General features: G+C 43.3%; 1 protein-coding gene across 2 annotated transcripts in view; it reads right to left on the reverse strand.

Annotated features, from left to right (window-relative positions):
• The window catches only part of c1galt1a (core 1 synthase, glycoprotein-N-acetylgalactosamine 3-beta-galactosyltransferase 1a), a 59,426-nt gene that overhangs the window by 16,178 nt on the left and 15,584 nt on the right, over positions 1–27,664 (reverse strand). Inside the window, exons 3-4 of one of the 2 annotated variants that reach the window (XM_061840534.1) lie at positions 21,966–22,627; positions 8,770–9,131 (exon numbers count right to left, since the gene is read on the reverse strand). In XM_061840534.1, coding sequence (XP_061696518.1) covers positions 8,970–9,131; positions 21,966–22,627 — 824 coding nt within the window. In that variant the 3' untranslated portion in view covers positions 8,770–8,969. Of the gene's footprint in view, positions 1–8,769; positions 9,132–21,965; positions 22,628–27,664 lie in introns of those variants that run through there. The other variant, XM_061840616.1, reaches the window with a different exon arrangement.

Raw genomic sequence — 27,664 nt, forward strand, 5'->3', positions numbered from 1 at the left:
CTCTCTCACAGTGGACATGCACCTACAATGAAAATTTCAGACCCCTCCATGATTTCTAAGTGGGAGAACTTGCAGTATAGCAAGGTGTTGAAATACTTATTTTCTTCACTGTACCTTTGCTGCTTGAAAAGATATAGGGGGCCCGTGTGCATCATGCAAAAAAAAAAAAATCAGACAGATTTCAGTCCATTAGTGAGCTCAAGATGATTTTTTTTTTTCGATATCTGGGGCAATGAGTAGAGTTGTTTCTCCTCCGCATTGAGAGGACCCAGATTAGGTGGCTCGGGCATCAGTTTAGGGTGCCCCTTGGATGCCTCCCTGGTGAAGGTTTCCGAGGATGTTTCACTTGGATGAGACCCCAGGGACACCCTATAACATGGTGGATAGACTATGTCTCTCGCCTGCTTGGGAACACCTCGGAATCCCCTCGGAAGAGCTGGACAAAGTAGCTGGAAGTCTGTGCCTCCCTGCTAAATTTGCTGCCCCTTTGACCCAACCCCAGATAAGTGGAAGATTATAGATGGATGGAAAAGGTACAAGTGGTCCCAAGTTCTTACCCCTTGCTGAATGCCAAGTAAAACATATCCTTCATTATTAAGAAGTGAGAGAGATGGAGAGAAGAAAGAAAAAAAAGAAATTCACCCCTCTAATGCATACATGGTGTTATTAGTTATATGTTCTACACCAGAGGTTCCCAGACCTTTTACCCCAAAATCTACTTTTCAAGCAGCCAGCCTCGCACAATCTACTGGGGATCGTAAGAGAAAGGAAAAGAGAGACCGTAAATAGTCTGTCTTGCTCAAAACATGCCTTTATGTGCGTGTGATCGATGTATCTGCCACACCTGAATTAAGAGATGTGATGGATGATAAGCAGATGTCAACATTTCTTCTATTTTTTTTTATGTCCGAGCAAACACACTAAGCCCGTGAGCACTCCCTTTGACAACTGTGAGCAACATTAGACGTATGCACTGTGGTCAGATCAGTGTCATCTATTGAAGTTACATGGCTCTTTAAAAGATTCAGATTACAGCATTTACATTCCCAACCGAAGATTTTTTAGAACAATTTTATTTAGTTTTTTGTAAATTTAGAATGAAAATGTCAACAAACAAACAAAAATACTTTGCTAACCAAACCAAGCCAACTATGAACTATACATTTGAAAGGTCGCTTCCAACTTTGTTTCATTTTTTTTTTTTTGTAATCCACAATGAAATCCTGTCTTTTTTTCTTGGTATAAAACTGAATTATTTCTTGCAGAATATCTTTAGCAATGCATGTTGAAGGCTAAATAATCCTCCCAAACAGTTTTAAGGTTAATGTTATGTTGGCTACTATATTTAGAATACAGAATTAGCCTTTTGTGCACTGTATTTATTGTCTGTGCTTTCATCTAGGATCAGGCTCTGCCAAGGTGGAAGTTTAACATTACACACCATCTCATCTGCACTTTCTACTTTGGCTTCCAACCAGACCTTTCTCATTCAAAAGAGAAAATCTCGTCCAGTTTCACTACTTTTTCTTTTATTACTCACATACTCTGACATTCATGGCATCTTAAAGGTCCACTGACAGGAAATGCATGATTTTTAGTATGTTTTTTATTATTAAAAAAAAAAAAAAAAAAAGGCAGCCGGAATGGACCCTTCGTTTTTTTCACGACAAAACATGATTTTGACATATATGGCTTTTTGTAACTCCCGCCATGAAAATCCTCTCGAGGGATTTGTTTTGGAAAAGAAGCAGGAAGTGTGTTTATACTAGATTTACCTGCTGGAAGGTAGCTCTTTGTTCCTTAGTGTTATCCAAAATTCTGGCTTGTTGTATTGCTGGATATTGTTTGAACAATCGGGAGGAGGGATTTACTCTTCATATGTTTCCAAAAGCCCCGGTTGGTCATGAAAAATGGAATGCACAGGTGCAAAGGACGAAAGCGCGATTGGGTTCCAAATGACGGGTAGGTGTGTATAGAGCTACTAAAAAAAAAAAAAAGTAGTAGGAGGGCTTGGGGGGAATGTAATCCTCTCAGAATGTAACAAAAGATCTGCATATGTAAGTCGGGGGTGCTAAATATCAGGGATGCTAAATGTGTCGATGTGCGTGTCAAACTGGGGGCTTTATGGCGTTGTTGTTGCTGCACTGAGTGCACTGTCGCAGCGTTGTTTATCGCCGACGGCAGCAGTGATGAACAACGCCGCCGACAATGGCGCACTCAGCCGTGAGCGATGACAACATTGTGAAGAGGTGCGGGTTGGCGCCACAATGAGCCACCCCAGCTCAGCGCTGTGATGAGCAGTAATCAGCGGAGGGGGATGGTCTAAGGTAAATAGGTCAGGCTGACGTTTTTTTTTTTTTTTTTTTTTTTTTTTAAGGCACGCCGTCACGCGGTTGACCACATGTTGAGCACCCCTTATCTACATATACTTGTGTTTATGAGATTTGCTGATGGTGTGTAGTGGTACACCCGCCTGACTTTTGCGCGGGCAGCGTGGGATCGATTCCTGCTCAGTGATTTTGTTGATGTGGGCCCTGTGACTGACTGCCGACCAGTTCAGAGTGTAGTCTGCCTTTCACTCGATGTTAGCTGAGATAGTTTCCAGCACTCCCATGCCCTTTGTGAGAATAAGCGAGTTGGAAAATGGACATGGATTTATTTTTATGAGATTTGGTAGACGCAGAGGATGAAAAAGGAAGAGAAATAAAGGGAGTTGTCAAAACATGGCTTGGATGCATATAAATAATGTGTTAAGAGCTATGGAACAATAAAACATAGTTATATAAAACTGACATAAATGATCAAATGACTCATTCTCAATGTTTTTGTCACTAAATCTTGCATTCGAACAAAGTTTTATGGACTTTATATTCATTGTAGGTACCCATCGACAAATGAAAATAGGTGAAACATTTGGAAGGAAATTACAAATGGGATAATAATAAGGGAAAAAGGAAACCAGTGGTGAAGTTACTTATACAAAACTAGCAACAAAACTAAACCGCTTATCATAACTAACCCACGTACATTTGAATTATTTTTATCATAAACTTGGCATTGAATTTTTTAGTTTGATTGATTGATTGAGTGCGGTTTAATTAAAATGATTTATAATTTGTCATGTTTTCCTTCCTATTCTAAATAAAAAAGAAAGGTTTGGAGCAATGTTACTCCCCCAAGTGATGGTAAGTTAATGAGAACCAGATTCATCGAACGTCTGTGGAACCTGCTAAAGACCTCCAAGATGTGATTATCTTTCCTGGCATGAGGTTTAAACAGAGAATATTGATGACCTCATTAGTGGGTCCAACCGACCAGCTGTATAATGTACACTATATTTGTTCAGCCTGCCTTTTAGTGCCCTAACAGACACACTTGTTACAAATGAACATGAACAGCTGGAAACCAAATCCAAGAACCACACCTTAGGGCATTTGCCCTGCTATATTAAGACCAGTAATTGCTTCTGAGCACATCCTACATTTCGTTTAGTGAGAAAGTAATTGATGAGGAAATACACTCATGCCACATTAGGTTCATTCAATAAGTCAATGTTTTTAATAATACAGAGGGAAAGAAAATCAATGTCAATAAAATGTCATTTTAAATAAAAAACAACAATAACTATATATATATATATATATATATATATATATATATATATATATAATGATAATGGCACAATGATGAATCCAGAGATCCAGGTAACCAACAGGTCCACACTAAACCACATTTTTCAATCTACATTTCAATAAAAATAACAATCACAACATAGTTTAACACTATGCCTTGTTATCCTAGACAAAGCTGGCCTAAAAACATGATCCAGGTGAATACAAGTGGGTGTCGTGACTGTCCATAGGAAGTGCAGTTGTGTATCTGTTTAATCAAACGTGTTTTTCTATGGGTCCTGTGGTTTCCTCCTCCATCACAATAGCATGCACGGTCAGTCAATTGAAGTCTCTAAATTGCCCCTAGGTGTGATTTGTGAGTGAGAATGGTTGTTCCTATGTGCCCTGCAATTGGCTGGCAATCAGTTCAGGGTGGACCCTGCCTTCTCCCTGAAGATAGCTGGGATAAGCTCCAGCATTCCTGCAACCCTTATGATGATAATTGATTATACATTCCAAAAAAGTGCATCATCAAAACGTTAACATTTTATATAACCTTGCACACATGTGGTGCACTCTGGGGGCTGAAGGTGAGTGGGTCGCTGGTCCCTTCTTCATACCGGCCTTTGACCGAACACTCATGGGTGACCCCGGACTTCCTGGTCCTCCTCCATTATCTGTGCAGGTTCCTTTGGGACAGGTTGGGTGCTTCATTTGGGCTAGGGACCGGCCTGGGTCTTAGGGAGTCGGTGGCATACACTAGTTGACTAACAAGGATGTGATGTGGTGTTCATTCACTAATAAGTCAGAGAGACACATTATAGTCTTTTATTGCTGCAACCACCAGTAGAAACATGTTCTACTAACATCAACTCACAGGTTCTTAAAGGTATTGAGACACTAAAATGAATCCCACCAAACGTCAATAGCACTGCCTTGCTAATCTTCCGTATCCTGTTCTGTTCTGCCCTTTTCTGTCCTCTCTCATCTTGGTCTCTTGATTAGTTATTGCATGTCCTCACTATTTGACTCCACCCATCCACAAAAAAGATGGTTTGGATGTTCGTTATTTGTGCTCAAATATCTACACTATTGTTTTTCTGTGGTTCGTAACCCTGTTCCATTGGTCCACTCTTCATTTGTCTGTCGCCAATATACCCTATTCTCTCCAGCTGCATTTTCAATAAACACCAGAATAATGAAAAAAATAAGCACAGGGAGGATTTCAAACCCCCCTGTTGGTCATCAAAAATGTTCCAGAATAAAAGCCAAACACACATCCCCCATTCTCCAAGGTCATGCAACTGAACAGGACAGATTAAAAAAATAATACTTAAAAATACAACATCAAAGCAGTAGCATTTCATGTAAAGTTGTGTGCTTGAGGTAGCACACTGAGGTGGCCGGACACTCAAGGGACAGGGGGTGGGATTGATATTAGGTTGGATGCAAATTTTGCTAGCCTTTTGGAAAATTGTACTCCTTTAAGTAATCGTAAAAAGAAGTCATCCAAATAAATAACTATAATGCTATGTAACTTGGATTAAACTATAGTTTTAATGCAAAATACTTTTACTTCAGCATTTTGTGAAGAAACTATTTTACTCTGTTACAAAGAACTACCTTCTGCTTGGTACTTCTACCTTGATCTACAGTATCCATGATACATCCATCCATTTTCTTAGCCGCGTATCTTCACAAGGGTTGTGGGAGTTCTGGAGCTTATCCCAGCTGTCAACGGGCAGGAGATAGGGTACACCTTGAACTGGTTGCCAGCCAATCGCAGGGCATCCATAAACCTTCTCTTTGGTCTTCCTCTCGCTCTTTTGCCTGGCAGCTCCATCCTCGGCAGCCTTCCACCAATATACTCACTCTCTCGCCTCTGAACATGTCCAAACCGTCGAAGTCTGCTCTCTCGAATCTTGTCTCCAAAACATCCAACTTTGGCTGTCCCTCTAATGAGCTCATTTCTAATCCCATCCAACCTGCTCACTCTGAGTGAGAACCTCAACATCTTCATTTCTGCTACCTCGAGTTCTGCTTCGTGTTGTTTCTTCAGTGCCACCGTCTCTAATCCGTACATCATGGCGGCCTCACCACTATTTTGTAAACTTTGCCCTTCATCCTAGCAGAGACTCCTCTGTCACAAAACACACCAGACACCTTTTGCCAGCTGTTCAAACCTACTTGGACCCCTTTCTTCACTTCCTTACCACACCCACCCTTGTTCTGGATTGTTGACCCTAAATATTTGAAGTCCTCCACCCTCGCTATCTCTTCTCCCTGTGGCCTCACTTTTCCCCCTCCACCTTTCTCATTCACGCACGTATATTCTGTTTCACTTCGGCTAATCTTCATTCCTCTTCTTTCCAGTGCATGTCTCCATCTTTCTAATTGGTCCTCTGCATGCTCCCTGCTTTCACTGCATATCACAATATCATCTGCGAACATCATGGTCCAAGGGGATTCCAGTCTAACCTCATTACCACTGCAAACAGGAAGGGGCTCAGAGCTGATCCCTGATGGAGTCCCACCTCCACCTTAAATTCTTCTGTCACACCGAAGGCACACCTCACCATTGTTCTGCTGCCATCATACATGTCCTGTACTATTTTAACATACTTCTCTGCCACACCAGACTTACGCATGCAGTACCACAGTTCCTCTCTTGGTACTCTGTCATAGGCTTTCTCTAGATCCACAAAGAGACAATGTAGCTCCTTCTGACCTTCTCTGTACTTTTCCACTAGCATCCTCAAGGCAAATAATGCATCTGTGATACTCTTTCGAGGCATGAAACCATACTGTTGCTCGCAGATACTTACTTCTGTCTTGAGTCTAGCCTCCATTACTCTTTCCCATAACTTCATTGTGTGGCTCATCAACTTTATTCCTCTATAATCCCCACAGCTCTGAACATCGCCTATGTTCTGAAAAATGGGAACTAGAACACTTTTCCTCCATTCTTCAGGCATCTTTTCGCCTGCTAGTATTCTGTTGAATAAGTTGGTCAAAAACTCCACAGCCATCTCTCCAAATTGCTTCCATACCTCTACCGGTATCCCAACCTAACCCTGCCACATGTTTCAGTAATCCAACATAACCGGCGAAGACGTTTGATCCTGTTTGATAACTCAAATGCACGCAAGCAATAGCATGACCATACAAATATCCTACACGATGCCTCCCATATACACTAGAAGCAGTTTTCAAATTGACTCATTTATTAGTAAATGGAGGATAGCATAGCAGAAACAAAGAAAGAATGTTCCCACCATGCAACTCACAATCGTAAGAGATGCAAAACACCCCTGCCTGCCTCATATCAAATCTTCATTCATGAGAATGTCCACATTTCGCCCAACAAAAACTCCACTTTCAACTTTTGCTGTTACCTTCACAAGTGTAAACGAATTACGTTTCTTTTTCTTTTGCCCCATTTGATGCGACTGAATTTGCCATCATTTAAGATATACAGTATTATAAAGAGATGTTTTTGTTTTGTTTTAGTTAAAGTGATATTCGTGGGGAACATCATTTAAATTTAAAGCTCAAGTGACATAAAATGGATGATTTTTGGCATATTATTAATGAAAAACCCACAGCCAATATGGTCCCATGTGTTTTTTTTAACCACAAAACATGATTTTGACGTATACAGCTTTTTGTAACTCCCTCCATGAAAATCCTCTCGGGAATTTGTTGTGGAGAAGAAACAGGAAGTGACGTAAAGGACAGTGGCACCCTCTCGTGGACTCGTTTGTTTCCATTAGTTTTACCTCCGCGAAGGTAGCTCGTTGTTCCTTCGTGTTAGCCAAAATGCTGGCTCATTGCAAATTTTGGTCCACCATCTAGTGTCTCAGGAGGGGAAGCAGTGCATCGTCAACACTGTGTATAGTGAGGAAGGGGCACTGATGACCTTGACTCTAGACTCCTCAATTACACTGACATGCCTTCCCATGATGAAGGAGTGTGTTCCGACTTCAGGGCGATCACACTCCTCAATCTCCTTTGTAAAGTCTATTCAGGGGTGCTGGAAAGGAAGTCGATTCTTAAGGAGGAACAATGTGGTTTTCATCCTGGCCGTGTAACAGTGGACTCGGTCTTCACCCTCGGCAGGGTCGTCAAGGTGCATGGGAAATTACCCAACCAGTCTATTTTGTTGACTTGGAGAAGAGTTAGGCACCCAGCATTGGGTCCCCGTGGCCACAACCAGGTGGACAGTTGTCAGGGAGCCTCAGAGGAGCCAACGTGAAACATTTTCATTTGTATCACAATTAAATGACATTTCTTTTTAGGCCTGTTTAGTCCCAATTTGTTTGATTGGTGCTCTTGTTCCCATACAAAACCCGGATTAAAAAAAAAAATCTGAATATTCATGACTTGAAGAAGGAATTATAAAATTTCAAAACGATGGAATAGGGCTATATAGAAGACAGCACACTGAACTCTCTTCTTCTTCTCGTGTGAACCATAAGATGAGCATTCTTTTCAGACAATAGTTCCTTCTTCCTTCTCTGGGCTTATCAAACCGGTTCTTGCCTGTTCTTAGCCTGAATGTTATCAGCTTGTTTGTAGTGGAAGTGTGTGTGTGTGTGTTGTGTGTGTGTGTGGGTGTGTGTGTGTGTGTGTGCGTGTGTTGCGTGTGTGTGTGTTCGTTTATGAGATGCACATCCTTGACAATTATTGACTACTGCTACGAATAATAACAAGTTGGTTTTAGTTAGAACTTTTCTAGATATGCAGAAAAAATAAATTAGTAACCCAGACGGCAACACGGTCCAGTCCAGTACATGTTGTCTAGTAGAGGAAAGTTTTCTCTTTTAACGATCTACAGTAAATACCACATCTGAGTAATCTGAGATTCAAAAAGTAATTTTAACAATAAGGAGTTTAGCATAATGTGTGAATAAAGATGTATTTTGTGAGCAAGAGATAATCTGCATTTAACTTGTGAGAAAAAAGGTTTTGGTGTGTTACAAATGTGAGCTGTCAAGCTATTTTCCCATCTACTTGTAGCAAATGATGATTGGACAGCAGAGCCATGAAGAAATCCAATATTGCTGAGGTGCTCCATTTGTAGGAGGTTTCTGTTGAAATTGTCCTTCAGATACAGTGTCTATTTGTATCCAGAACAACCAATTAAAGAGTGCATTGTTCTGTATTGTGTTTAATTGACAGAAGTAAAGATCTTTCTAAAAATGTTCAAGACAAGAAACACAATCTTTAACTTTGGAATAGTACCTGTGAGAGATTGTAAGTCAAAAGAGTTTAATAAATTAGCAGAACTTTTATTAGCAAAACTTTAAGAAACGTAATGGTGTTTTCTGCCAAAGCATAAACAGAAAATCCAATGTTTCACAATTGTGTTGTGCTATTACAATATTTAAACTCATATGAGTTAAATCTGTATTTGTATCCATATGGCCGCACATGGTATGCCAGGTACTCCAAAGTGTAAAGTTGAACAGCATAAATGTAGTGAAAGGACACAGCAAAATCTGAACAGCAACTTGGACCCTGGAGAAAGACAATAAAAATGGATTACAACAATATTACAATCACCTGAGAGAACAGTCCTATTAACTTTGGCTGTCCCTCTAAGGAGCTCATTTCTAATCCTATCCAACCTGAGAACCCGAGAACCTCAACATCTTCATTTCTGCTACCTTCAGTTCTGCTTCCTGTTGTTTCTTCAGTTTCTTCTAATCCGTACATCATGGCGGCCTCACCACTGTTTTGTAAACTTTGCCCTTCATCCTAGCAGAGACTCTTCTGTCACATAACACACCAGACACCTTCCGCCAGCTGTTTCAACCTGCTTGGACCCATTTCGTCACTTCCTTACCACACTCACCATTGCTCTGGATTGTTGACCCTAAATATTTGAAGTCCTCCACCCGCGCTCTCTTCTCCGTCGCCTCACTCTTCCCCCTCCACCTTTCTCATTCACGCACATATATTCTGTTTTACTTCGGCTGATCTTCATTGCTCTCCTTTCCAGTGCATGTCTCCATCTTTCTAATTGTTCCTCTGCATGCTCCCTGCTTTCACTGCATATCACAATATCATCTGCGAACATCATGGTCCAAGGGGATTCCAGTCTAACCCCGTCTATCAGCCTATCCATTACCACTGCAAACAGGATGGGGCTCAGAGCTGATCCCTGATGCAGTCCCACCTCCACCTTATATTCTTCTGTCACACCTAAGGCACACCACACCATTGTTCTGCTGCCATCATATATGTCCTGTATTATTTTAACATACTTCTCTGCCACACCAGACTTACGCATGCAGTACCACAGTTCCTCTCTTGGTACTCTGTCATAGGCTTTCTCTAGATCCACAAAGACACAAAGTAGCTCCTTCTGACCTTCTCTGTACTTTTCCACTAGCATCCTCAAGGCAAATAATGCATCTGTGATACTCTTTCGAGGCATGAAACCATACTGTTGCTCGCAGATACTTACTTCTGTCTTGAGTCTAGCCTCCATTACTCTTTCCCATAACTTCATTGTGTGGCTCATCAACTTTATTCCTCTATAATCCCCACAGCTCTGAACATCGCCTATGTTCTGAAAAATGGGAACTAGAACACTTTTCCTCCATTCTTCAGGCATCTTTTCGCCTGCTAGTATTCTGTTGAATAAGTTGGTCAAAAACTCCACAGCCATCTCTCCAAATTGCTTCCATACCTCTACCGGTATCCCAACCTAACCCTGGCACATGTTTCAGTAATCCAACATAACCGGCGAAGACGTTTGATCCCGTTTGATAAATCAAATGCACGCAAGCAATAGCATGACCATACAAATATCCTACACGATGCCTCCCATATACACTAGAAGCAGTTTTCAAATTGACTCATTTATTAGTAAATGGAGGATAGCATAGCAAAACAAAGAAAGAATGTTCCCACCATGCAACTCACAATCGTAAGAGATGCAAAACACCCCTGCCTGCCTCATATCAAATCTTCATTCATGAGAATGTCCACATTTCGCCCAACAAAAACTCCACTTTCAACTTTTGCTGTTACCTTCACAAGTGTAAACGAATTACGTTTCTTTTTCTTTTGCCCCATTTGATGCGACTGAATTTGCCATCATTTAAGATATACAGTATTATAAAGAGATGTTTTTGTTTTGTTTTAGTTAAAGTGATATTCGTGGGGAACATCATTTAAATTTAAAGCTCAAGTGACATAAAATGGATGATTTTTGGCATATTATTAATGAAAAACCCACAGCCAATATGGTCCCATGTGTTTTTTTTTAACCACAAAACATGATTTTGACGTATACAGCTTTTTGTAACTCCCTCCATGAAAATCCTCTCGGGAATTTGTTGTGGAGAAGAAACAGGAAGTGACGTAAAGGACAGTGGCACCCTCTCGTGGACTCGTTTGTTTCCATTAGTTTTACCTCCGCGAAGGTAGCTCGTTGTTCCTTCGTGTTAGCCAAGTCTTCCGGGAGATCTTCCTGTCTATCTAGAGCCTCTCTCACCTCTTTCCGAAAGACCACACGACATTCATTCTTTCTCAGCTTCCAACACATGGTTCTCTGCTCTACCTTTGTCTTCTTAATCTTCCTACCCACCACCATCCTATGCTGTTGAGCTACACTCTCCCCTACCACTACTTTAGAGTCAGTAATCTCCTTCAGATTACATCGTCTGCACAAAATATAATCCACCTGGGTGCTTCTACCTCTACTCTTGTAGGTCACTATATGTTCCTCCCTCTTCTGGAAATAAGTGTTCACTACAGCCATGTCCATCCTTTTTGCAAAGTCCACCACCATCTGTCCCTCAAAGTTCCTTTCCTGGATGCCGTACTTACCCGTCACTTCTTCATCGCCCCTGTTTCCTTTACCAATATGTCCATTACAATCTGCACCAATCATAACTCTCTCGCTGTCTGGGATGCTCGGAACTACTTCATCTAGTTCCTTCCAGAATTTCTCTTTCAACTGTAGGTCACATCCTACCTGTGGGGCATAGCCGCTAACCACATGATACATAAAACCCTCAATTTCAAATTTTAGTCTCATCACTCTATCTGATACTCTTTTCATCTCCAAGACATTCTTAGCCAGCTATTCCTTTAAAATAACCCCTACTCCATTTCTCTTCCCATCTACTCCATGGTAGAATAATTTAAACCCTGCTCCTAAACTTCTAGCCTTACTTACCGTTCCACCTGCTCTCTTGGATGCACAGAATATCAACCTTTCTCCTAATCATCATGTTAACCAGCGCCTGAGCTTTTCCTGTCATAGTCCCAACATTCAAAGTCCCTACGCTCAGTTGTAAACTCTGTGCATTCCTCTTTTTCTTCTGACGATGGATCCTATTCCCTCATCTTCTTTGTCTTCGGCCCACAGTAGCTGAATTTCCACCGAAATTGCAGGTTAGCAGTGCCAGGGGCGTGCGTTGTTAACCCGGGCCATGACCGATCCGGTATGGGATTCTTTAGATGAACGCTCATATTTGTTTGGCACAGTTTTTACGCCGGATGCCCTTCCTGACGCAAGCCTCTGCATTTATCCGGTCTTGGGACCGGCCTACAGATTGCACTGGTTTATGCGCCCATAGGGCTGCATTTAGTATTTAACAGTAACATTTAACAGTAGTCACTTCAATGTCTATACGAAAAAACAAATGTGAGTGGATTGTGCGTAAACCATGCGCAAAGTTGCGCAATTGAGTGTCCCTCGACATCCAAGTGGTCGCCAAATTAGTTGCGTCCTCTGTCCTTGACGTCATCGTCACTTCCGCCGTTGAAAACGCGCAGTTCCTGCTACTATGGAAGCCGAACAACAAAGACATTCGGATTTTTCCAACGCCCCTTCTGACACGGAAGCTCTTTTCGAAAAGGACAACACCACACAACCAAATGAAGTTACCAGGGCAGTATTACACTGGGTTCTTCAGAGCCGCCCACGTCGCAAAGCCCGACGCGCAGCCTTCGCAGAACCTGTGACCGCCAAACGCGGCGCCTCAGCCGGTGTGGCTGATTTTCTGTGCCGTGGGGGCATATAAGGAGGAGATGGAGTCGAGCCATACTGCATTTAGGAGTATGTTCAAAGCCGCCGCAGTACGCGATGAACACTATTGAGAAGAGGCTGAGTCAGACATTGTTGGCTGAGCGACGCGCACATCGACACATTTCATATGCGGATCTTTTGTTACGTTATGAGAGGGACCGATTACGTGGCCAGCCCAAAACTATTATTTTTTTTAGTAGCTGTATGTGCACATCGACACACTTCATATGCGTATCTTTTGTTACATTATGAGAGACCGATTACGTGGTCTGCCCCAAGCTATTACTTTTTTTTGTTGCTGTATACACACCTACCTGTTATTTGGAACCCACAAAGCTCTCGTCCTCTGCACCCGTACAATCCATTTTACACAACGAACAGGGTCTCTTTCAAACTTATGAAGGATAATTTCCATTCTCCCGAGTGTTCAAGCAATGTCCAGCAATGCAATTAGCCGGCATTTTGGCTAACACGAAGGAACAATGATCTACCTTCCCGGAGGTAAAACTAATAAAAACTAATTACTCCACTAGGGGGCCCCGCTATCCTTTACGTCACTTCCTGCTTCTTCTCGAAAACAAATCCCTGAGAAGATTTTCATGCCAGGAGTTACAAAAAGCTGTATATCTTAAAATCCTGTTTTGTGGTGGAAAAAAAAAACACATGGGACCATATTGGCTGTGGGTTTTTCCTTAATAATATCCCAAAAATAATCCATTTCCTGACAGGCCCACTTTAAAACTTTGCCAAACAAATATGAGCATTAATCTCAAGCAGGGGTCCTCAATGCATCGATCGCAAAGGTATTGCTGGTCGTGTGACAAAAAAACAAAAGGAAAAAAAAAGCCGTCAGCAAATCATCCATCCCGTTGCTTCATTCAGGTGTGCCCAATACGTTGATCGCATCGACTGACTGTCAGTCGGACTGACCAATCCTGGACTTTTCTGACGTGTCACTGCTCAAGTGCACGTAGCTGTGTGTTTCAGCAAGCTGTCAAGTTGGCTTCCAATTATTCACGGCCGTCGCAGTGACGGCACACTTGCGCATGCATTCTTTTTAATACCGTAATTACGTCACCATCATGTGCTCCATGTGAAAAATTCCAATGGTTTCTGAAAGCTGAGACATTGTGCCTTATGGTAAATGTGGTTTCATTATGGTAACTCAAAGCAGTGAAGTGATTTCGCAGGAATAGGAAACCAACAAAAATGCCAGAAATACAACTCTTCTGGACATCACTGCATCCTTCTCTCATGCTTCTCGTACAGTGCAGATGCTTTTTTTCTTTCTCTTGCTTTGCCTCTGTTTACATTTTTTTTTCTTGCTGATGAGCTTGTTTTTCTTCTATTTTTTTTTTTTTTTTTTAGAAGCAGTGACTCCTGGATACTCTTAAATCTGAGGGACTGTATTTTTCTTCTTCTGTGGATAATCAGTTGTTGTTACTTGAGCGTGGCCTGCTAATTAGCACAAGCCCGGTGTTAGCAACAAGACCGGCTGTCACAATGCCTCCCTTCTCTACAGAGGACTATCATGGACTGCTACAGAGGGTGTGAATTCTGGAATAAAAAATGTGTCATCTTGAAGTCCATGTGGATGTAAATGGACAGTCGGGGAATGAAACTACTCTACCGATATCTCAAAATGGTGAGCAGAAGTGTGCTAATAGACTAATGGCTAATAGCCACCGACCTCAACAGTGAGGACAGACGTGGACTGTGGAAACGATAATGGACCCTCCAGCAGCTCTCGCTGGAATTTACTGGGAGTCACGTCCAAAGATATGGGAAATGTAAAAAGAGAGACGCAACAGCACCAAGAGATTACTCAGGAGTCTGCCTGGCCTGCGTTGCAGACCACCTTAACAACAAGTGAGCGGCCATGGATAAGTAGTCCAGTCTTCCGGGAGCTCCTCCTGTCCATCGAGAGGCAGTCTCACCTCTTTCTGAAAGTTCACACAACATTCTTGCTTTCTCAGCTTCCACCACATTGTTCTCTGCTCTACCTTTGTCTTCTTAATTGTCCTACCCACCTCCAGAGGCAACTTACCCACCACCATCTCATGCTGTCGAGCTACAATTTCTCTTACCACTACTTTACAGTCAGTAACCTCCTTCAAATTACATCGTCTGCACAAAATATAATCCACCTGCGTGCTTCTACCTCTGCTCTTGTAAGTCACTCCATGTTCCTGCCTCTTTTGGAAAAAAAGTGTTCACGACTGCCATTTTCATCCTTTTTTCAAAGTCCACCACCATTAAAGTTCCTTTCCTGGATGCTGTACTTACCCGTCACTTCTTCATCACCCCTGTTTCCTTCACCAACATATCAATTACAATCTGCACCAATCACAACGCTCTCTCTATCTGGGATGCTCAGAACCATTTCATTTACTTCCTTCCACAATTTCTCTTTCAACTAATCTAATTATCCACAACCCCCTCAATTTCAGCCCCATCACTCTATCTGATATGCTTTTCACTTCCAAAACATTCTTTGCCAGTTTTTCCTTTAAAATAATGCCTACTCCATATCTCTTCCCATCTAATCCCTGTTCAAATATTTTAAACCCTGCTCCTAAACTTTAGCCTTACTACCTTTCCATCTGGTCTCTTGGAGTTACAATATATCAACCTTACTCCTATTCATCATGTCAATCAACTCCTGAGCTTTTCCCGTGTTAGTCCCAACATTCAAAGTCCCTACACTCAGTTGTAGGCATTGTGCATTCCTCTTCTGCCGATGAATCTGGTTTCCTTCTCTTCTTCGACCCACAGTAGCCCTGCAGGTTAATGGTGCCGGGGCGGGTGTTGTTAACCATGGCCACGACTGATCAGATATGGTATTTTTTTTGACGAATGCTCATTTTTGTTTGGTCCAGTTTTACACCGGATGCCCGCGATTCCAAGTTGCACTTAAAAGCATTAATTTCTCAAATGGACAGCGTGCCTTATGTGTGGAAAGAGTGACACATTCTGTCAATATTTTTTGTGTGACTACTTCATTAATGTACAACCAGGCTGGTGAAGACTATTTTACTTTCATTGCACTTTCATTATTTGCTTAAATATAACCTTTTAATCAACGGATAAAATGTTGCCCATTTGCTAATCAGACAAGGATGTGTTGTGGAGCCGGTGGTTGTCCTTGATCTTTGTACGCAGAAAAGCATCTAGCGCCATCCTCCTATCTCAGGAGTTGCCGTGGAGACGAACGACACCAGATAAGGAGCAAAAAGTTACCATCCCGGCCCAGGATCTGACTGCAGCGAGGTGGGGTGGGGGTGGGAGTGGTTAGGGTCAGCCACTTCTACCACGGACCCATACATATAAAAACCTTGTGTTACTGGGCAGCTTTTGTCTTCTTCTTTGGCTATTCTGCCAGAAGACACACGTCTCGTGTGTGGCAGATACCTCGATAAGACCCGGACATCTGTACTGCACATTCATTTGTAATAAATCCTTTTGCTGTTAACTTTTCCTAATCATTGGTAATATCTTCCTCGACTCGTGAACACGCATAGGCTCCAAACTCGCAAATCCCTACACTGGTTACAATATAGATAGGATGCATGTGTTAGCATCCATGTATGCTACCACAGGGTTGGGCTCACGAGGTAATGAGGAACAATTTCAATTTTACATTTGTGAGCAGAAGAATCGAAGCATGGGAACACTCCCAGCATACTCTGAGTGGCCCAAGCATGGTTTGTGACACTACTAAGGATGTAAATAACATTTAAAGTGCACGTTTTGTGTGTTATTTCCCCAATCATTGTGTTGTGTGTTTTATTATTCGCTAGTTATGCGATTGTTTGGTATGGTGGGATAATTTTAGTTTTGATGTGGCACCATGAGTGTGAATATAATGCGCTGGAGGATATACGCAATCAGGAAAAGTGGTCACCCACTGGGTTCTTTTAGACTCTTTTTATTGAACACTTCGGCAACACACTGAACTCTCAACAATGAGCTGCTGCTTGGCCACACTCACTCTCCCACCTTCAAACTCTATTTACATCCACCGCTGCAAATCATGCTGGATATAAATGGTGTTTAAAGTGCATGTTTTTTGTCAATTATTTCTCCAGTCTTTGTATCTCTTTTATTATTTGCCAATTAAGCTATTTTCTTTGCTGTGGTATGATAATTTTAGTTTTGATGTGACACCATGAGTGTGAACTACATGTTCACTTGTGACTTGACAATGGCGTCAGTTTGTGGGGGGATGTAAGCTTTTTCCGCTTTCAAATGTAAAATTGCAATTGATCTTCACTGCTTCATGATTGCCATCTTACGGTAGCTTTCATGCATGCTGAAACACACGCTACCATGCATGCTAAAAACGTGATGTGCATGTTTGGTAGGACAGTACAGTTTTTGTCTTAGCAACCACCAAAGCTGGATTCTGCCCAGCCAGCCAGTTCCCATCAGCTGCCTCGGGAGTCCCACAGGCCAAAAAGCCCTTGATAGGACTCCTTCTTCAGCTTGAAGGCATGCCTCACTGTAGGTGTCCACCAACGTGTTCGGGGATTGCTGCCACAATAGGCACCAACCACCTTACGGCCACAGCTCCGGTCGGCCGCCTCAGCAATGGAGGCGCAGAAAATAGTTGTTAGATTTATTTTTTTATCATGAATTTGTTTCTATCATCCTTGCACCATTTTTATGTTTATCTGAGTATTTGTCTTTGTATTGGTAATGTCATCTATTCCTCCATTTGTTTTTTGATCTTGTGACCCTTTTTTTGAGAAACTAATAAAAAGGGGGACACTAGTAAGACTGACTCAGAGCAGGTGTTGGCGTTGCAGCTGGTCAGTCAAACCCGTTTCTCCTCTAGAGCCAAATTGAAGACCTCTCTTGTCCCTTCATTTGTTTAATTCATCCAGCGGTTGGGTTTAAATCTAACAATAGTTCGCTCAGACTCAATGTCCCCCGCGTCCCCTGGAACTTGAGCAAAGTTCTTTCGGAGGTGGGAGTTGAAATTCCTTCTGGCAGGGGATGAGGTTACTGATTGTAAGGTTGTGGTGGGAGAGAGTGTAGCTTGACAGCATAGGATGGTGGTGTGTAGGATGACTCTAGTAGCGGGTAGGAAGATTAAGAAGACAAAGGTAGAGCAGAGAATCAGGTGGTGGAAGTTGAGGAAGAATGAATGTCGTGTGGTCTTTCGGAAAGAGGTGAGAGAGGCTCTAGATAGACAGGAAGATCTCCCGGAAGACTGGAATACTACTGCCAAAGTACTCAGAAAGGCAGGCAAGGGAGTACTTGGGGTGCCTTCTGGTAGGAAAGGGGAGAAGGAGACTTGGTGGTGAAACCCCAAAATACAGGAAGTCATCCAAGAAATGAGACAGTGGAGAGGACTGAGGACACCAGGTTGGATACAGAAGAGGGAGAAAAGGATCTCTACAGGTTGACCAGACAGAGGGATAGAAATGGCAAGGATGTACAGCAAGTAAAGATGATTAAGGATAGTGATGGTAATGTATTGACTGGTCCCAGTCTCTTTCCATCAAAGAGTACTTTGAGGAGTTAATGAATGAAGAGAATGCGACAGAAGGTAGAATTGAAGAGAAAAGTGTGAATGACCAGGAAGTGCCAATGATTAGTAGGGGGGGGAGTGAGAAAGGCACTGAACAGAATGAAAAATGGAAAGACAGTTGGTCCTGATGACATCCTGGTGGAGGTATGGAATAAATTTGGAGAGGTGACTGTGGAGTTTTTGACCAACTTATTCAATAGAATACTAGCAGGAGAGAAGATGCCAGAAGAATGGCGGAAAGGTGTGCTAGTCCCCATTTTTCAGAACAAAGGCGATGTTCAGAACTGTTGAAACTATAGAGGAATAAAGATGATGGGCCACACATTGAAGTTATGGGAAAAGTAGTAGAGGCTAGACTCAGGACAGAAGTAAGTATCTGCGAGCAACAGTTTCATGCCGAGAAAGAGTACCACAGATGCGTTATTTGCCTTGAGGATGCTCGTTGAAAAGTACAGGGTCAGAAGGACCTACATTGTGTCTTTGTAGACCTATATTAAGTCTATGACAGAGTACCAAGAGAGGAACTGCGGTACTGGATGCACAAGTCTGGTGTGGCAGAAAAATATGTTAGAATAGTACAGGACATGTATGAGGGCAGCAGAACAGCGGTGAGATGTGCCGTTGGTGTGCCAGAAGAATTTAAGGTGGAGGTGGGCCTGCATCACGGATCTGCGCTGAGTTCCTTTCTGTTTGCGGTAGTAATGGATAGGCTGACAGATGAGGTCGACTGGAATCTCTTGGACTATGATGTTCGCAGATGATATTGTGATCTGCAATGGAAGGAGGGAGCAGGAGGAGGAACAATTAGAAAGATGGAGGCATGCACTGGAAAGGAGAGGTATGAAGATTAGTCGAAGTAAAACAGAATCTATGGGCATGAATGTGAGGGGCGGAGGATGAGGAGTGACCCTTCAGGGAGAAGAGATAGCGAGGGTGGAGGACTTCAAATACTTGGGGTCAACAATACACAGCAATGGAGACTGTGGTAAAGAGGTGAAGAAACAGGTCTAAGCTGGGTGGAACAGACACGGTGTCTGGTGTTCTATGCAACAGAAGAGGATCCGCTAGGATGAAGGGCAAAGTTTATAAAACAATGGTGAGGCCGGCCATGATGTACGGCTTAGAGACAGTGGCACTGAAGAAACAACAGGAAGCAGAACTGGAGGTCGCAGAAATTAAAATTTTGAGGTTCTCGCTTGGTGTTAATAGGCTCAATAGGATTAGAAACGGGCTCATTAGAGGGACAGCCAAATTTGGATGTTTTGGAGACCAGGTTAGAGAGAGCGGACTTAGATGGTTTGGACATGTTCAGAGACGAGAGAGTGAGTATATTGGTAAAAGGATGCTGAGGATGGAGCTGCCAGGCAAAAGAGCGACAGGAAGACCAAAGAAAATGTTGATGGATGTTGAGAGGGAGGACATGAGGACAGTGGGTTTTAGAGAAGAAGGTTACAAGACAGGCTTAGATGGAAAAAGATGACACGCAATGGCGACCCCTAACGGGACAAGCCGAAAGGAAAAGAGGAAGTAGAAGAAGAGAATCTGCCAGCCATTCCCAGCAGACTCTCATAATACATTTGGGCCTGCCACGTTGGACTGGCATCTTTCCCCACCATTAGAGCCAAGGGAGGCTATCCTCTCATCCACAGGGGTAAACCCCAACATACAGGCCCTGAGCCGGGAGGGCAATAAGTATACCCACACCTGCTCGGTGTCTCTCACCGTGGGCAACTGCAGAGTGGAACAGAGTCCAACCGCTCTCAAGAGGACTGGTACCCGAGCCCAAGTGGTGTGAAGAGGCTTGTCCGACTATATCTAGTCGTAACTTCGCGACATCACGCACCAGGGTCTTTCCCTGCCAAAGAGGTGACATTCCATGTCCCTCGAGTTAGTTTCTGTAGCCGAAGTTTAGAAGGTCAAGGTTCCCGCCTTTTGCCACCAACAAGCACACATCGCACCCGACCCCTATGGCCCCATGAGAAGTGTTACCCACATTACCCTGTCAGGCTGTGCCCGGCTAAGGTTCATGGGTGCAGGCACGGCCACCATACACTCGCCTCCGAGCCCCACCTCCAGGCCTGGGGGCCCCGTGACCTGCGTCTGGGCAAGGGAAACCGAGATCCAATATTGGGACCCGTCATAGGGGTTTTGGAGTCGTACTTTGTACGAATCCATCACCTAAGACCTTTTGCCATGGGTGACCCTACCAGGGGCGTGAAGCCCCAGACAACTTAGCTCCTAGGATCATCGAGACACACAAACCCCTTCACCACAATAAGTTGACGGCTCGACGGCTTTTATGTATACTGTATAAATATACTGTTTATAATATATAGAGTATTTATCCATATATTGTCTGAGCAACACATCCTCACAAGCGTCATGGGATCACTGGAGCCTTTCCAAGCTAACTTTGGGCAGGAAGCAAGGTACACCCTGAACTGGTTGCCAGCCAATCACAGGGTACATAGAGAAACACAACAGTTGCACTAAAATCACACCTCTATTTCTGTAAACAAGGGTGTTCTCCTGTTTTGTTTTTGTTTTTGGTAAAAGAAAGGATTGTGCCTGTCTCTGTCTTGCACTCACACCGCGTTGTGCGCCTGCTCCAAGCATTTCTGCACAGCATTTGTATAAAGTTTTTTTAAAAAAAATAAATCCAGTGATCGCTGAAGTGCTACACGACTCCAGTCTGCTCCACCGGTGAGTGGAATCCCCAATGTCCACTCCTTCACCCAGCCAACATTGTATGTGCCATGAATGGAATAGAAGGAAGTAAGTCCTATGTCATGATGACAAACTGGATCATTGAATTGTGACATAGTGTGTCCTGGTGCCAAATGCACACGTGGACACGCTTATGCCTGTACATGGTGTTCATTGTGGACAATCTGTGAAGACGTCCCACAACAGAACAACATTTGGGTTCTGGTTGGGTGGGGCCCTTCCTCACAGTCTCGTCCTTCCACGTCTCACTGTCATTTCACATGTGAGCACTGAAGTCCGCCCGCAGAATGATGGAGTACCCAGCGGGAGTGCTCCAATGACAAAAAGGCTGGCTACTCTGAAGTGTTGTTTGGCACATCGACACACAGAACAGTCAGGACCTATTCCCCCCACCTAGGCCACAGGGAGGCTACCCTCTCATCCTCCAGGGTGAAACCCAATGTCCAACTGCAGAGACGCTGGACAATAAGTGCATCTGCTCAGCGCCTCTCATCATGGGCAACTCCAGAGTGGATGAGACTCCAACCCCAATTAGAGGACTGGTACCAGAGCCCGAACCTGACTATATCTAGTCGGAACTTCTTGATCTCACACAATAGCTCCGTCTCCTTCCCGGCCACGAAAGTGACATTCCAAGTCCCCCGAGCCAGCTTCTCTAGGTGAGGCTCGCCTCTCCAAGGTCCATGCCTTTACTTTATGGCTTCTCCCATGGCCCCAGGGGCAGGGGGACTCACGTTATCCCTTCAAGCTGTAGCCGGCCGAGCCTCCTTGAGTGCAGTCCTGGCCACCAGGAACTCGCCTGCAAGCCCTACCTCCAAGCCTGACTCGGGGGGTCCTGTAACTCGCATCCAGGCAAGGGAAACCTCAATCCATTATTGTTTATCATAACAATAGAAATATGTATTTGTTTCACAACTTTCAAAGGCAGATTGAAGCAAGTGAGGAGTTCGGGTAGTTTTAAATACAGTGTCATCATTAACCCTGTAATTTTAAAAGGGCTAGGGTGTATTCAAATAAACTTTACTTTGTGTTGTGTCCTTACTTGAATTGGAGGGTAATGCTCATATTCCAGATACCAAGGTTTCCTTTGGAACTGTCTGACCAAGTGAAGTTCTGGAGGGAAAGGATGAAATGTCTGTCTTGCTTTCACATCTCTGGTATCTACTGGCTCCACCTTCATTGTCTCCATACATTTCCCCAGAGCCATGTCCTCTGTGGAAGAAAAGTGGTTGCATGCTCCTGTGGTGAAACCTTTGATAAATCTCCTTAGTGCTTCCTTACTAAGGACATAGCCTGCTCCACCACTCATATAGCCTTGACTAATGAAAGGTCGAAACCTTCTTCCCAGATACAAGGGCTTCTCAGGATCCATCTGAGATAACATGTAGATTAGATTCTCTACAATCACATATGTGTCATCATCTGCTTTTAGGAACCAGTCTGCATCATCCAGGTGCTGATGGTAGATGTACTCAAAGGCACGGATGGTCTTCCAATACAAGTGTTCTCTCCCCTCACTGACATTAAGCTTCACAGTTGGGAAGTCACTCTTAACAGAACTCATGTACAACACTATGTAGCAGCGCTTTGCCCATGTTTCCTTAATGTGCTTGGTCCGGGACTCCATGTTCTTGGGACCTGTCATGATCCAACACAAGATACGTGTTGGTTGTGAAGAATTTGTTGCTGAAGACAAGTTGACACCTGCATATAAAACAGAATTTATCATAAATATGATGTATTCAGGAGTCTATGAGAAGTCTATGGAACTTTAACGCATTCATTATGATTATGACAAAATATTAATTAGTAAAAAAAAAAAGAATCACAGTTTGTATTCCCAACTACACAGAACCTTTTGTCAATGCAGGATTTCTGCATTTTTCACGGGCAGTGTGAAAGTTTAAAATTTAATGAAGTAATCGAAGAGTTATAGTAGTTTTAAAGGGAAAATTCAGTGGTTTGTATGAACAATGTATCCAATAGGTCATGTAATGTGTACTCTGTATCTTGACAATGTGATGTTAAATCATCTCTCATTTAATGGTGTTTTGAGAAAATTTTTTATCGACAATTACGAATTTTCAGGGGCGCTGCCATTTTTGCAAGTCACGTGACCAACATGGGCGTATGAGACATGTTACGTGCCGTTCCAAACGCTCAATTACATGGGACACCATTATGCCCAGCACTGATTTCTTGGATTTATCCTCATCTGATGAATAAATAGCAGTATCAGTTGATCGGGAAGACGGAGTAATATTTCCATACAGAGCGGCGGGGAGACTCGTCAGACTCCGTGTCATTCCGCCCGAAGAACCATCCGATATTCAACATTATTTACAGCCGAGCGGCGGACCTCACTCGCAGGGGAGTGAGCTTAAGGCTCCACCGCTTGGCGAAGCTCAGCTCATGGCTTCGCTGCTCGGCAGCATTATTTACAGCCACAGGTTCAAATCTGTATGGAAGTATTCCACCGTCTTCCCGATCAACTGAGCAGCCGAGCCGCTTACGGCCGTGTCGCTCACGGCTGTGTATAGAAGTATTCCTCCGTCTTCTCGATAAACCGAGCGATGGAGAGCCGCTCATGGTTGTGTCACTCACGGCTGTGCCACTCACGGCTGTGTAAAGAAATATTACTCCATCTTCCCGATCAACTGAACGGCCGAGCGGCGGGCCCGCCTACGACTGTGTATGGAAGTATTCCTCTGTTTTCCCGATCAACCGATACTTCTATTTCTTCATCAGATGAGGATAAATCCGAGAAATCTGCGCTGGGCATAAATGGCATCCCATGTAATCGAGGTTTTATTGCGACACGGTACACATCACATCTACGCACGTAAGTCATGCGACTCGAGAAAATGGCAGCGCCCCTGAAAATTCGTAATTCTCGATAAAAATCTTCTCAAAACACTCTTAACCCCTTCCAGGCAGGGGTTGCAAATTAGCAAGAGGTTTAATATAATCGAAAATTTCAAGTCCTTAGTATCATTTTCTGAAAGTATCAGATTTTTCTCTCTGTAAAATTTTATTTGGTCCAGAGAGGGTTAAATGAGAGAGGATTTAACATCACATTGTCAAATAGAGTACATATTACATGACCTATTGGATACATTGTTAATGCAAGCCAGTGGATTTCCCCTTTAAATACAGTATCACCAGTGATCCTCAGCGTTTTAAAAGGGTTAAGGTCTATTCAAACAAACTTCTGTTGATTCACAAGATGCACATAAAAGAGCTTGGCTACCAAAATTGAATATCCATCCATTTTCTTTTGCCGCTTATCCTTACGAGGGTCACAGTGAGTGCTGGAGCCTATCCCAGCTGTCAATGGGCAGGAGGCAGGGTACACGCTGTATTGTTTGCCAGCCAATAGCAAGGCACATGGAGACAAACAGCCACACTCACAATCACACCGAGGGGCAATTTAGAGTGTCCAATTAATGTTTCATGTTTTAGGGATGTGGGAGGAAACTGGAGTGCCTGGAGAAAACCCACACAGGCACAGGGAGAGCATGCAAACTCCACAGAGGGAGGGCTGGGATTGAACCCAGGTTCTCAGAACTGTGAGGCCAACGCTTTACCAGCTGATGCACCGTGCCAGCCCAAAATGGAGTAATGAAAAAAAAAAAAAAAAAAAAAAAAAACATTCCTCGGATTCATGCAAGGCAAATTTCATCCATCAATTTTCTGTCCTGCTTATGCTCACTATGGTCACGGTCTTACTGAATCCTGTCTCAATTATCTTGGGGTGAGAGGCAGGGTGTGTTGGCAGATTTGTGTTTTACATATACAGTGTCTCAAAAAATGTATACAGACTTTAAATAATGATATTTTTAAATTATTTTACATATCAAAAAATATTCAAATTATAATAAACATCAAGTTTACAATTATTTAAAATCTGTATACATTATTTTGGGGACACCCTGTATACCAAATATTAGTTCTGTTAGTTCTACCTTCAACTTTAACAGGTTTTGTCTTGTTGTGGCTTCTACTTCTCCCGGTCAGGCTGGTCCATGTTATTCCTACCGGGTCCATGTGTTTGCAGCTAGACATAAATAGCTGTTTTGTTTTGTCTCTCTGTCACTCTCACTTTAATGTAATGAAACGAGTTTAGGTCAGGCGGCACGGTCGCGCAACTGTAGAACAGGGGTTCAAATCGCGGCCCCGCCAGTGTGGAGTTTGCATGTTCTCCCTGTGTCTGCATGCATTTTCTCCAGGCACTTGGAGACTCTAAATTGCCCTGAGGTGTGATTGCAAGTGTGACTGTTGTCTGTTTCTATATTTCCTGTGATTGGCTGGTTACCAGGTCAGGGATGGATGGACTTTTAGTCAGATCTTTATTCTGGGGTGACAACTTATAAGATTTGGACATTTTCCTTTCTTCGCAAAGACTTTTCTTAGTTTTTTTTTTAAATTAAAATCCACAAAGACAAGATTGCCTCCATGCTGATGGTGTCAGAAAGAGATTTTGCCTGAACAGTTGGTGTCAGAAGTGGGATTCCAGTATTGATTGGCAATCCAGAGGCTCTCTGGACCAGTTGCTGATCATCCGGGATTAGTACACGAGTCCTGCCTTTACCCACGAATTAGGACTGCCCTGCTGCCTTCAAGGATCGGCAATCACCTTGAGATTCCAAACAAACCACAACAAAGAACTACGGAAAAGAATTTTCATTATTTTAATTTGATTTTTGGTGGGAACAATTTTGTATTTGTATTACACGGTATTGGCAGTTACTCTCCACCAGTTGGTAGGGTTTGAGTCTGTACCATTAAGTACAGTTCAGTGTGGGGTTCGATGCCACATGATCTAACTGTGTGGGGCTCGAGAACTCAGGTTTAAGTTCAGTGAGAGTTTAGGTGCCAGAAGACCTGATTGCAAGGGATAGATTTCCCGGTTTTAAATTCAAGGAGTGAGTCGGTGAGTCAAGCTCTGACAGTGAGGGGTTTGTGTACCGAAGACCCAACAATTAGAGGTTTGACACCCAACAATTTCAAAGATGTTCGAATATTGTGATCATGAGAAGCATATTTAGCTGCCTCCTGCTGGCAGCTTTCAACCTCTTGTCATGGGACAGAAAAATGGGTCCCGGGTCCGCCATCATCGGGAGTCACCAGACAGAAGGCGAAGATGGATCAGAACATCTGCATGCTAATGATCGAGTTCCCCAGCCCGGACAGTGAACCTGTCCTGGCATACCGTCACATGGTTGCAGAAAGCAAAGAGGCAATAAAAAAGTGGCCACATCCCAATGAAGGTGGCCGAAAGCTGCATTAAGCTTTCCTCCAGCTTGCACAACAGTGGAGGCCCATCAGCAGAGAGGTCAGTAAACGTCTTCTCCTACATCTTGGATTGGAGAATTTTGGCAAAATTGTTGCGATAGTGGAACAAGGGCAGCTGCAAGCGAGGACTCCCTTTTGACCTTGAATGGACCAAGGGAAGTGCAAATCTCAACCATAAGTGAGGCGTTGGGGATGCACTTCCCCCTCCGCACTGACATGCCACCAATGTGTGCCTTCAACCAATGAACATAGGAGACAGCAGTTGAGTAGTTGCACTTCCTCGTGGATGTTTGTGAAAGCCATTCTGGACTTTCTAAACCTGACACTTTTGATAGCGAGGAGAGTCCCTTCGAGTCTGTTGTGAAAGCAGCTTTTGTGGATCGTCTACGTTCTCCATTGACCAATATCATAGTTAACATCCTGATTGGCGGGTAGTTAAACAACTGCCTGGCAGAAATTATGCGACACGCCAAACACACTGAGACCAAAGAATGCAACCAGAAGAAGAAAAAGAGAAGAGGACATTGGCAAAGGAACTGCCTGAAAAGACGTCAAGATGGCATTGCTGATCGTCAGAGGAGGCGTAGGGGGCTCAGCTTTCGTGGTGTCATGTCTGATTCCTGACGGGCCCTGAAGCAGTACAGTGATACACAAATACACTTGCATCCAACTCTCATGCTCCCCAATGAAGAAACGCGTGCTACTGGTACACTGCATGCTGACATTCAATATTAGATTGTTGCTTTAGAGCAGGGGTCTGAAACCCAATTTAGTTCAATTGGAGGCAGAATCTGGGTGAGGCTGGGCCACATCAGGATTTCTACGAGAAAAAGATAAAAACATTCTCAAATATCTTAATTTTTTAACATAAAGTAAGATGAAAACAAATAAATAAATAAGTCCAAATGATTCTTTAACCTTTAACTTTCTGAACATGAACGGAACATTGAACATGAACTGTCCTGAAAATGGCTTCTCTTGCCTACTTCTTGCTGGTAGAAACCTGGGAGCGCTTCTTCTCAAATAGCTGAGCCATATTTGGGGAAGGAAGCGGTTGGACCCTCAGTAGGCCTTGAAGATGCTCATCAGTAAATCTGGACCTGTACTTTGACTTATTGAAGTTCAAGGTGGAGAACCTGGGGGTCAATTCTCTCAAAAACTCTCCAAGCTTGTCTGCTTCTCCAGTCACCTCCCTGAACTTGGCTTTGAGTTCAGAGTTGCAATGGAGGTTAATGAGCTCCATTTGAAGCACAGGAGGGGCATATAGGACATCGAAGGAGAAGGGTATAGCAAAAATTTGAAATGTGGCTCTGTGTGTCTTGAAGTCTGCAAATCTGTAATCAAATTCTTCCTGCAGCTTCAAGATGGCCTCAACATACTTCTCAGCACTAAATGGTGTGCCTGCATCCACGAGTGACTTACACACTGGGAAATGGCAAAGGGTTT

This window comes from Syngnathoides biaculeatus, chromosome 1 (genome assembly GCF_019802595.1).
Source record: "Syngnathoides biaculeatus isolate LvHL_M chromosome 1, ASM1980259v1, whole genome shotgun sequence".
In the NCBI taxonomy this organism is placed as follows: domain Eukaryota; kingdom Metazoa; phylum Chordata; class Actinopteri; order Syngnathiformes; family Syngnathidae; genus Syngnathoides; species Syngnathoides biaculeatus.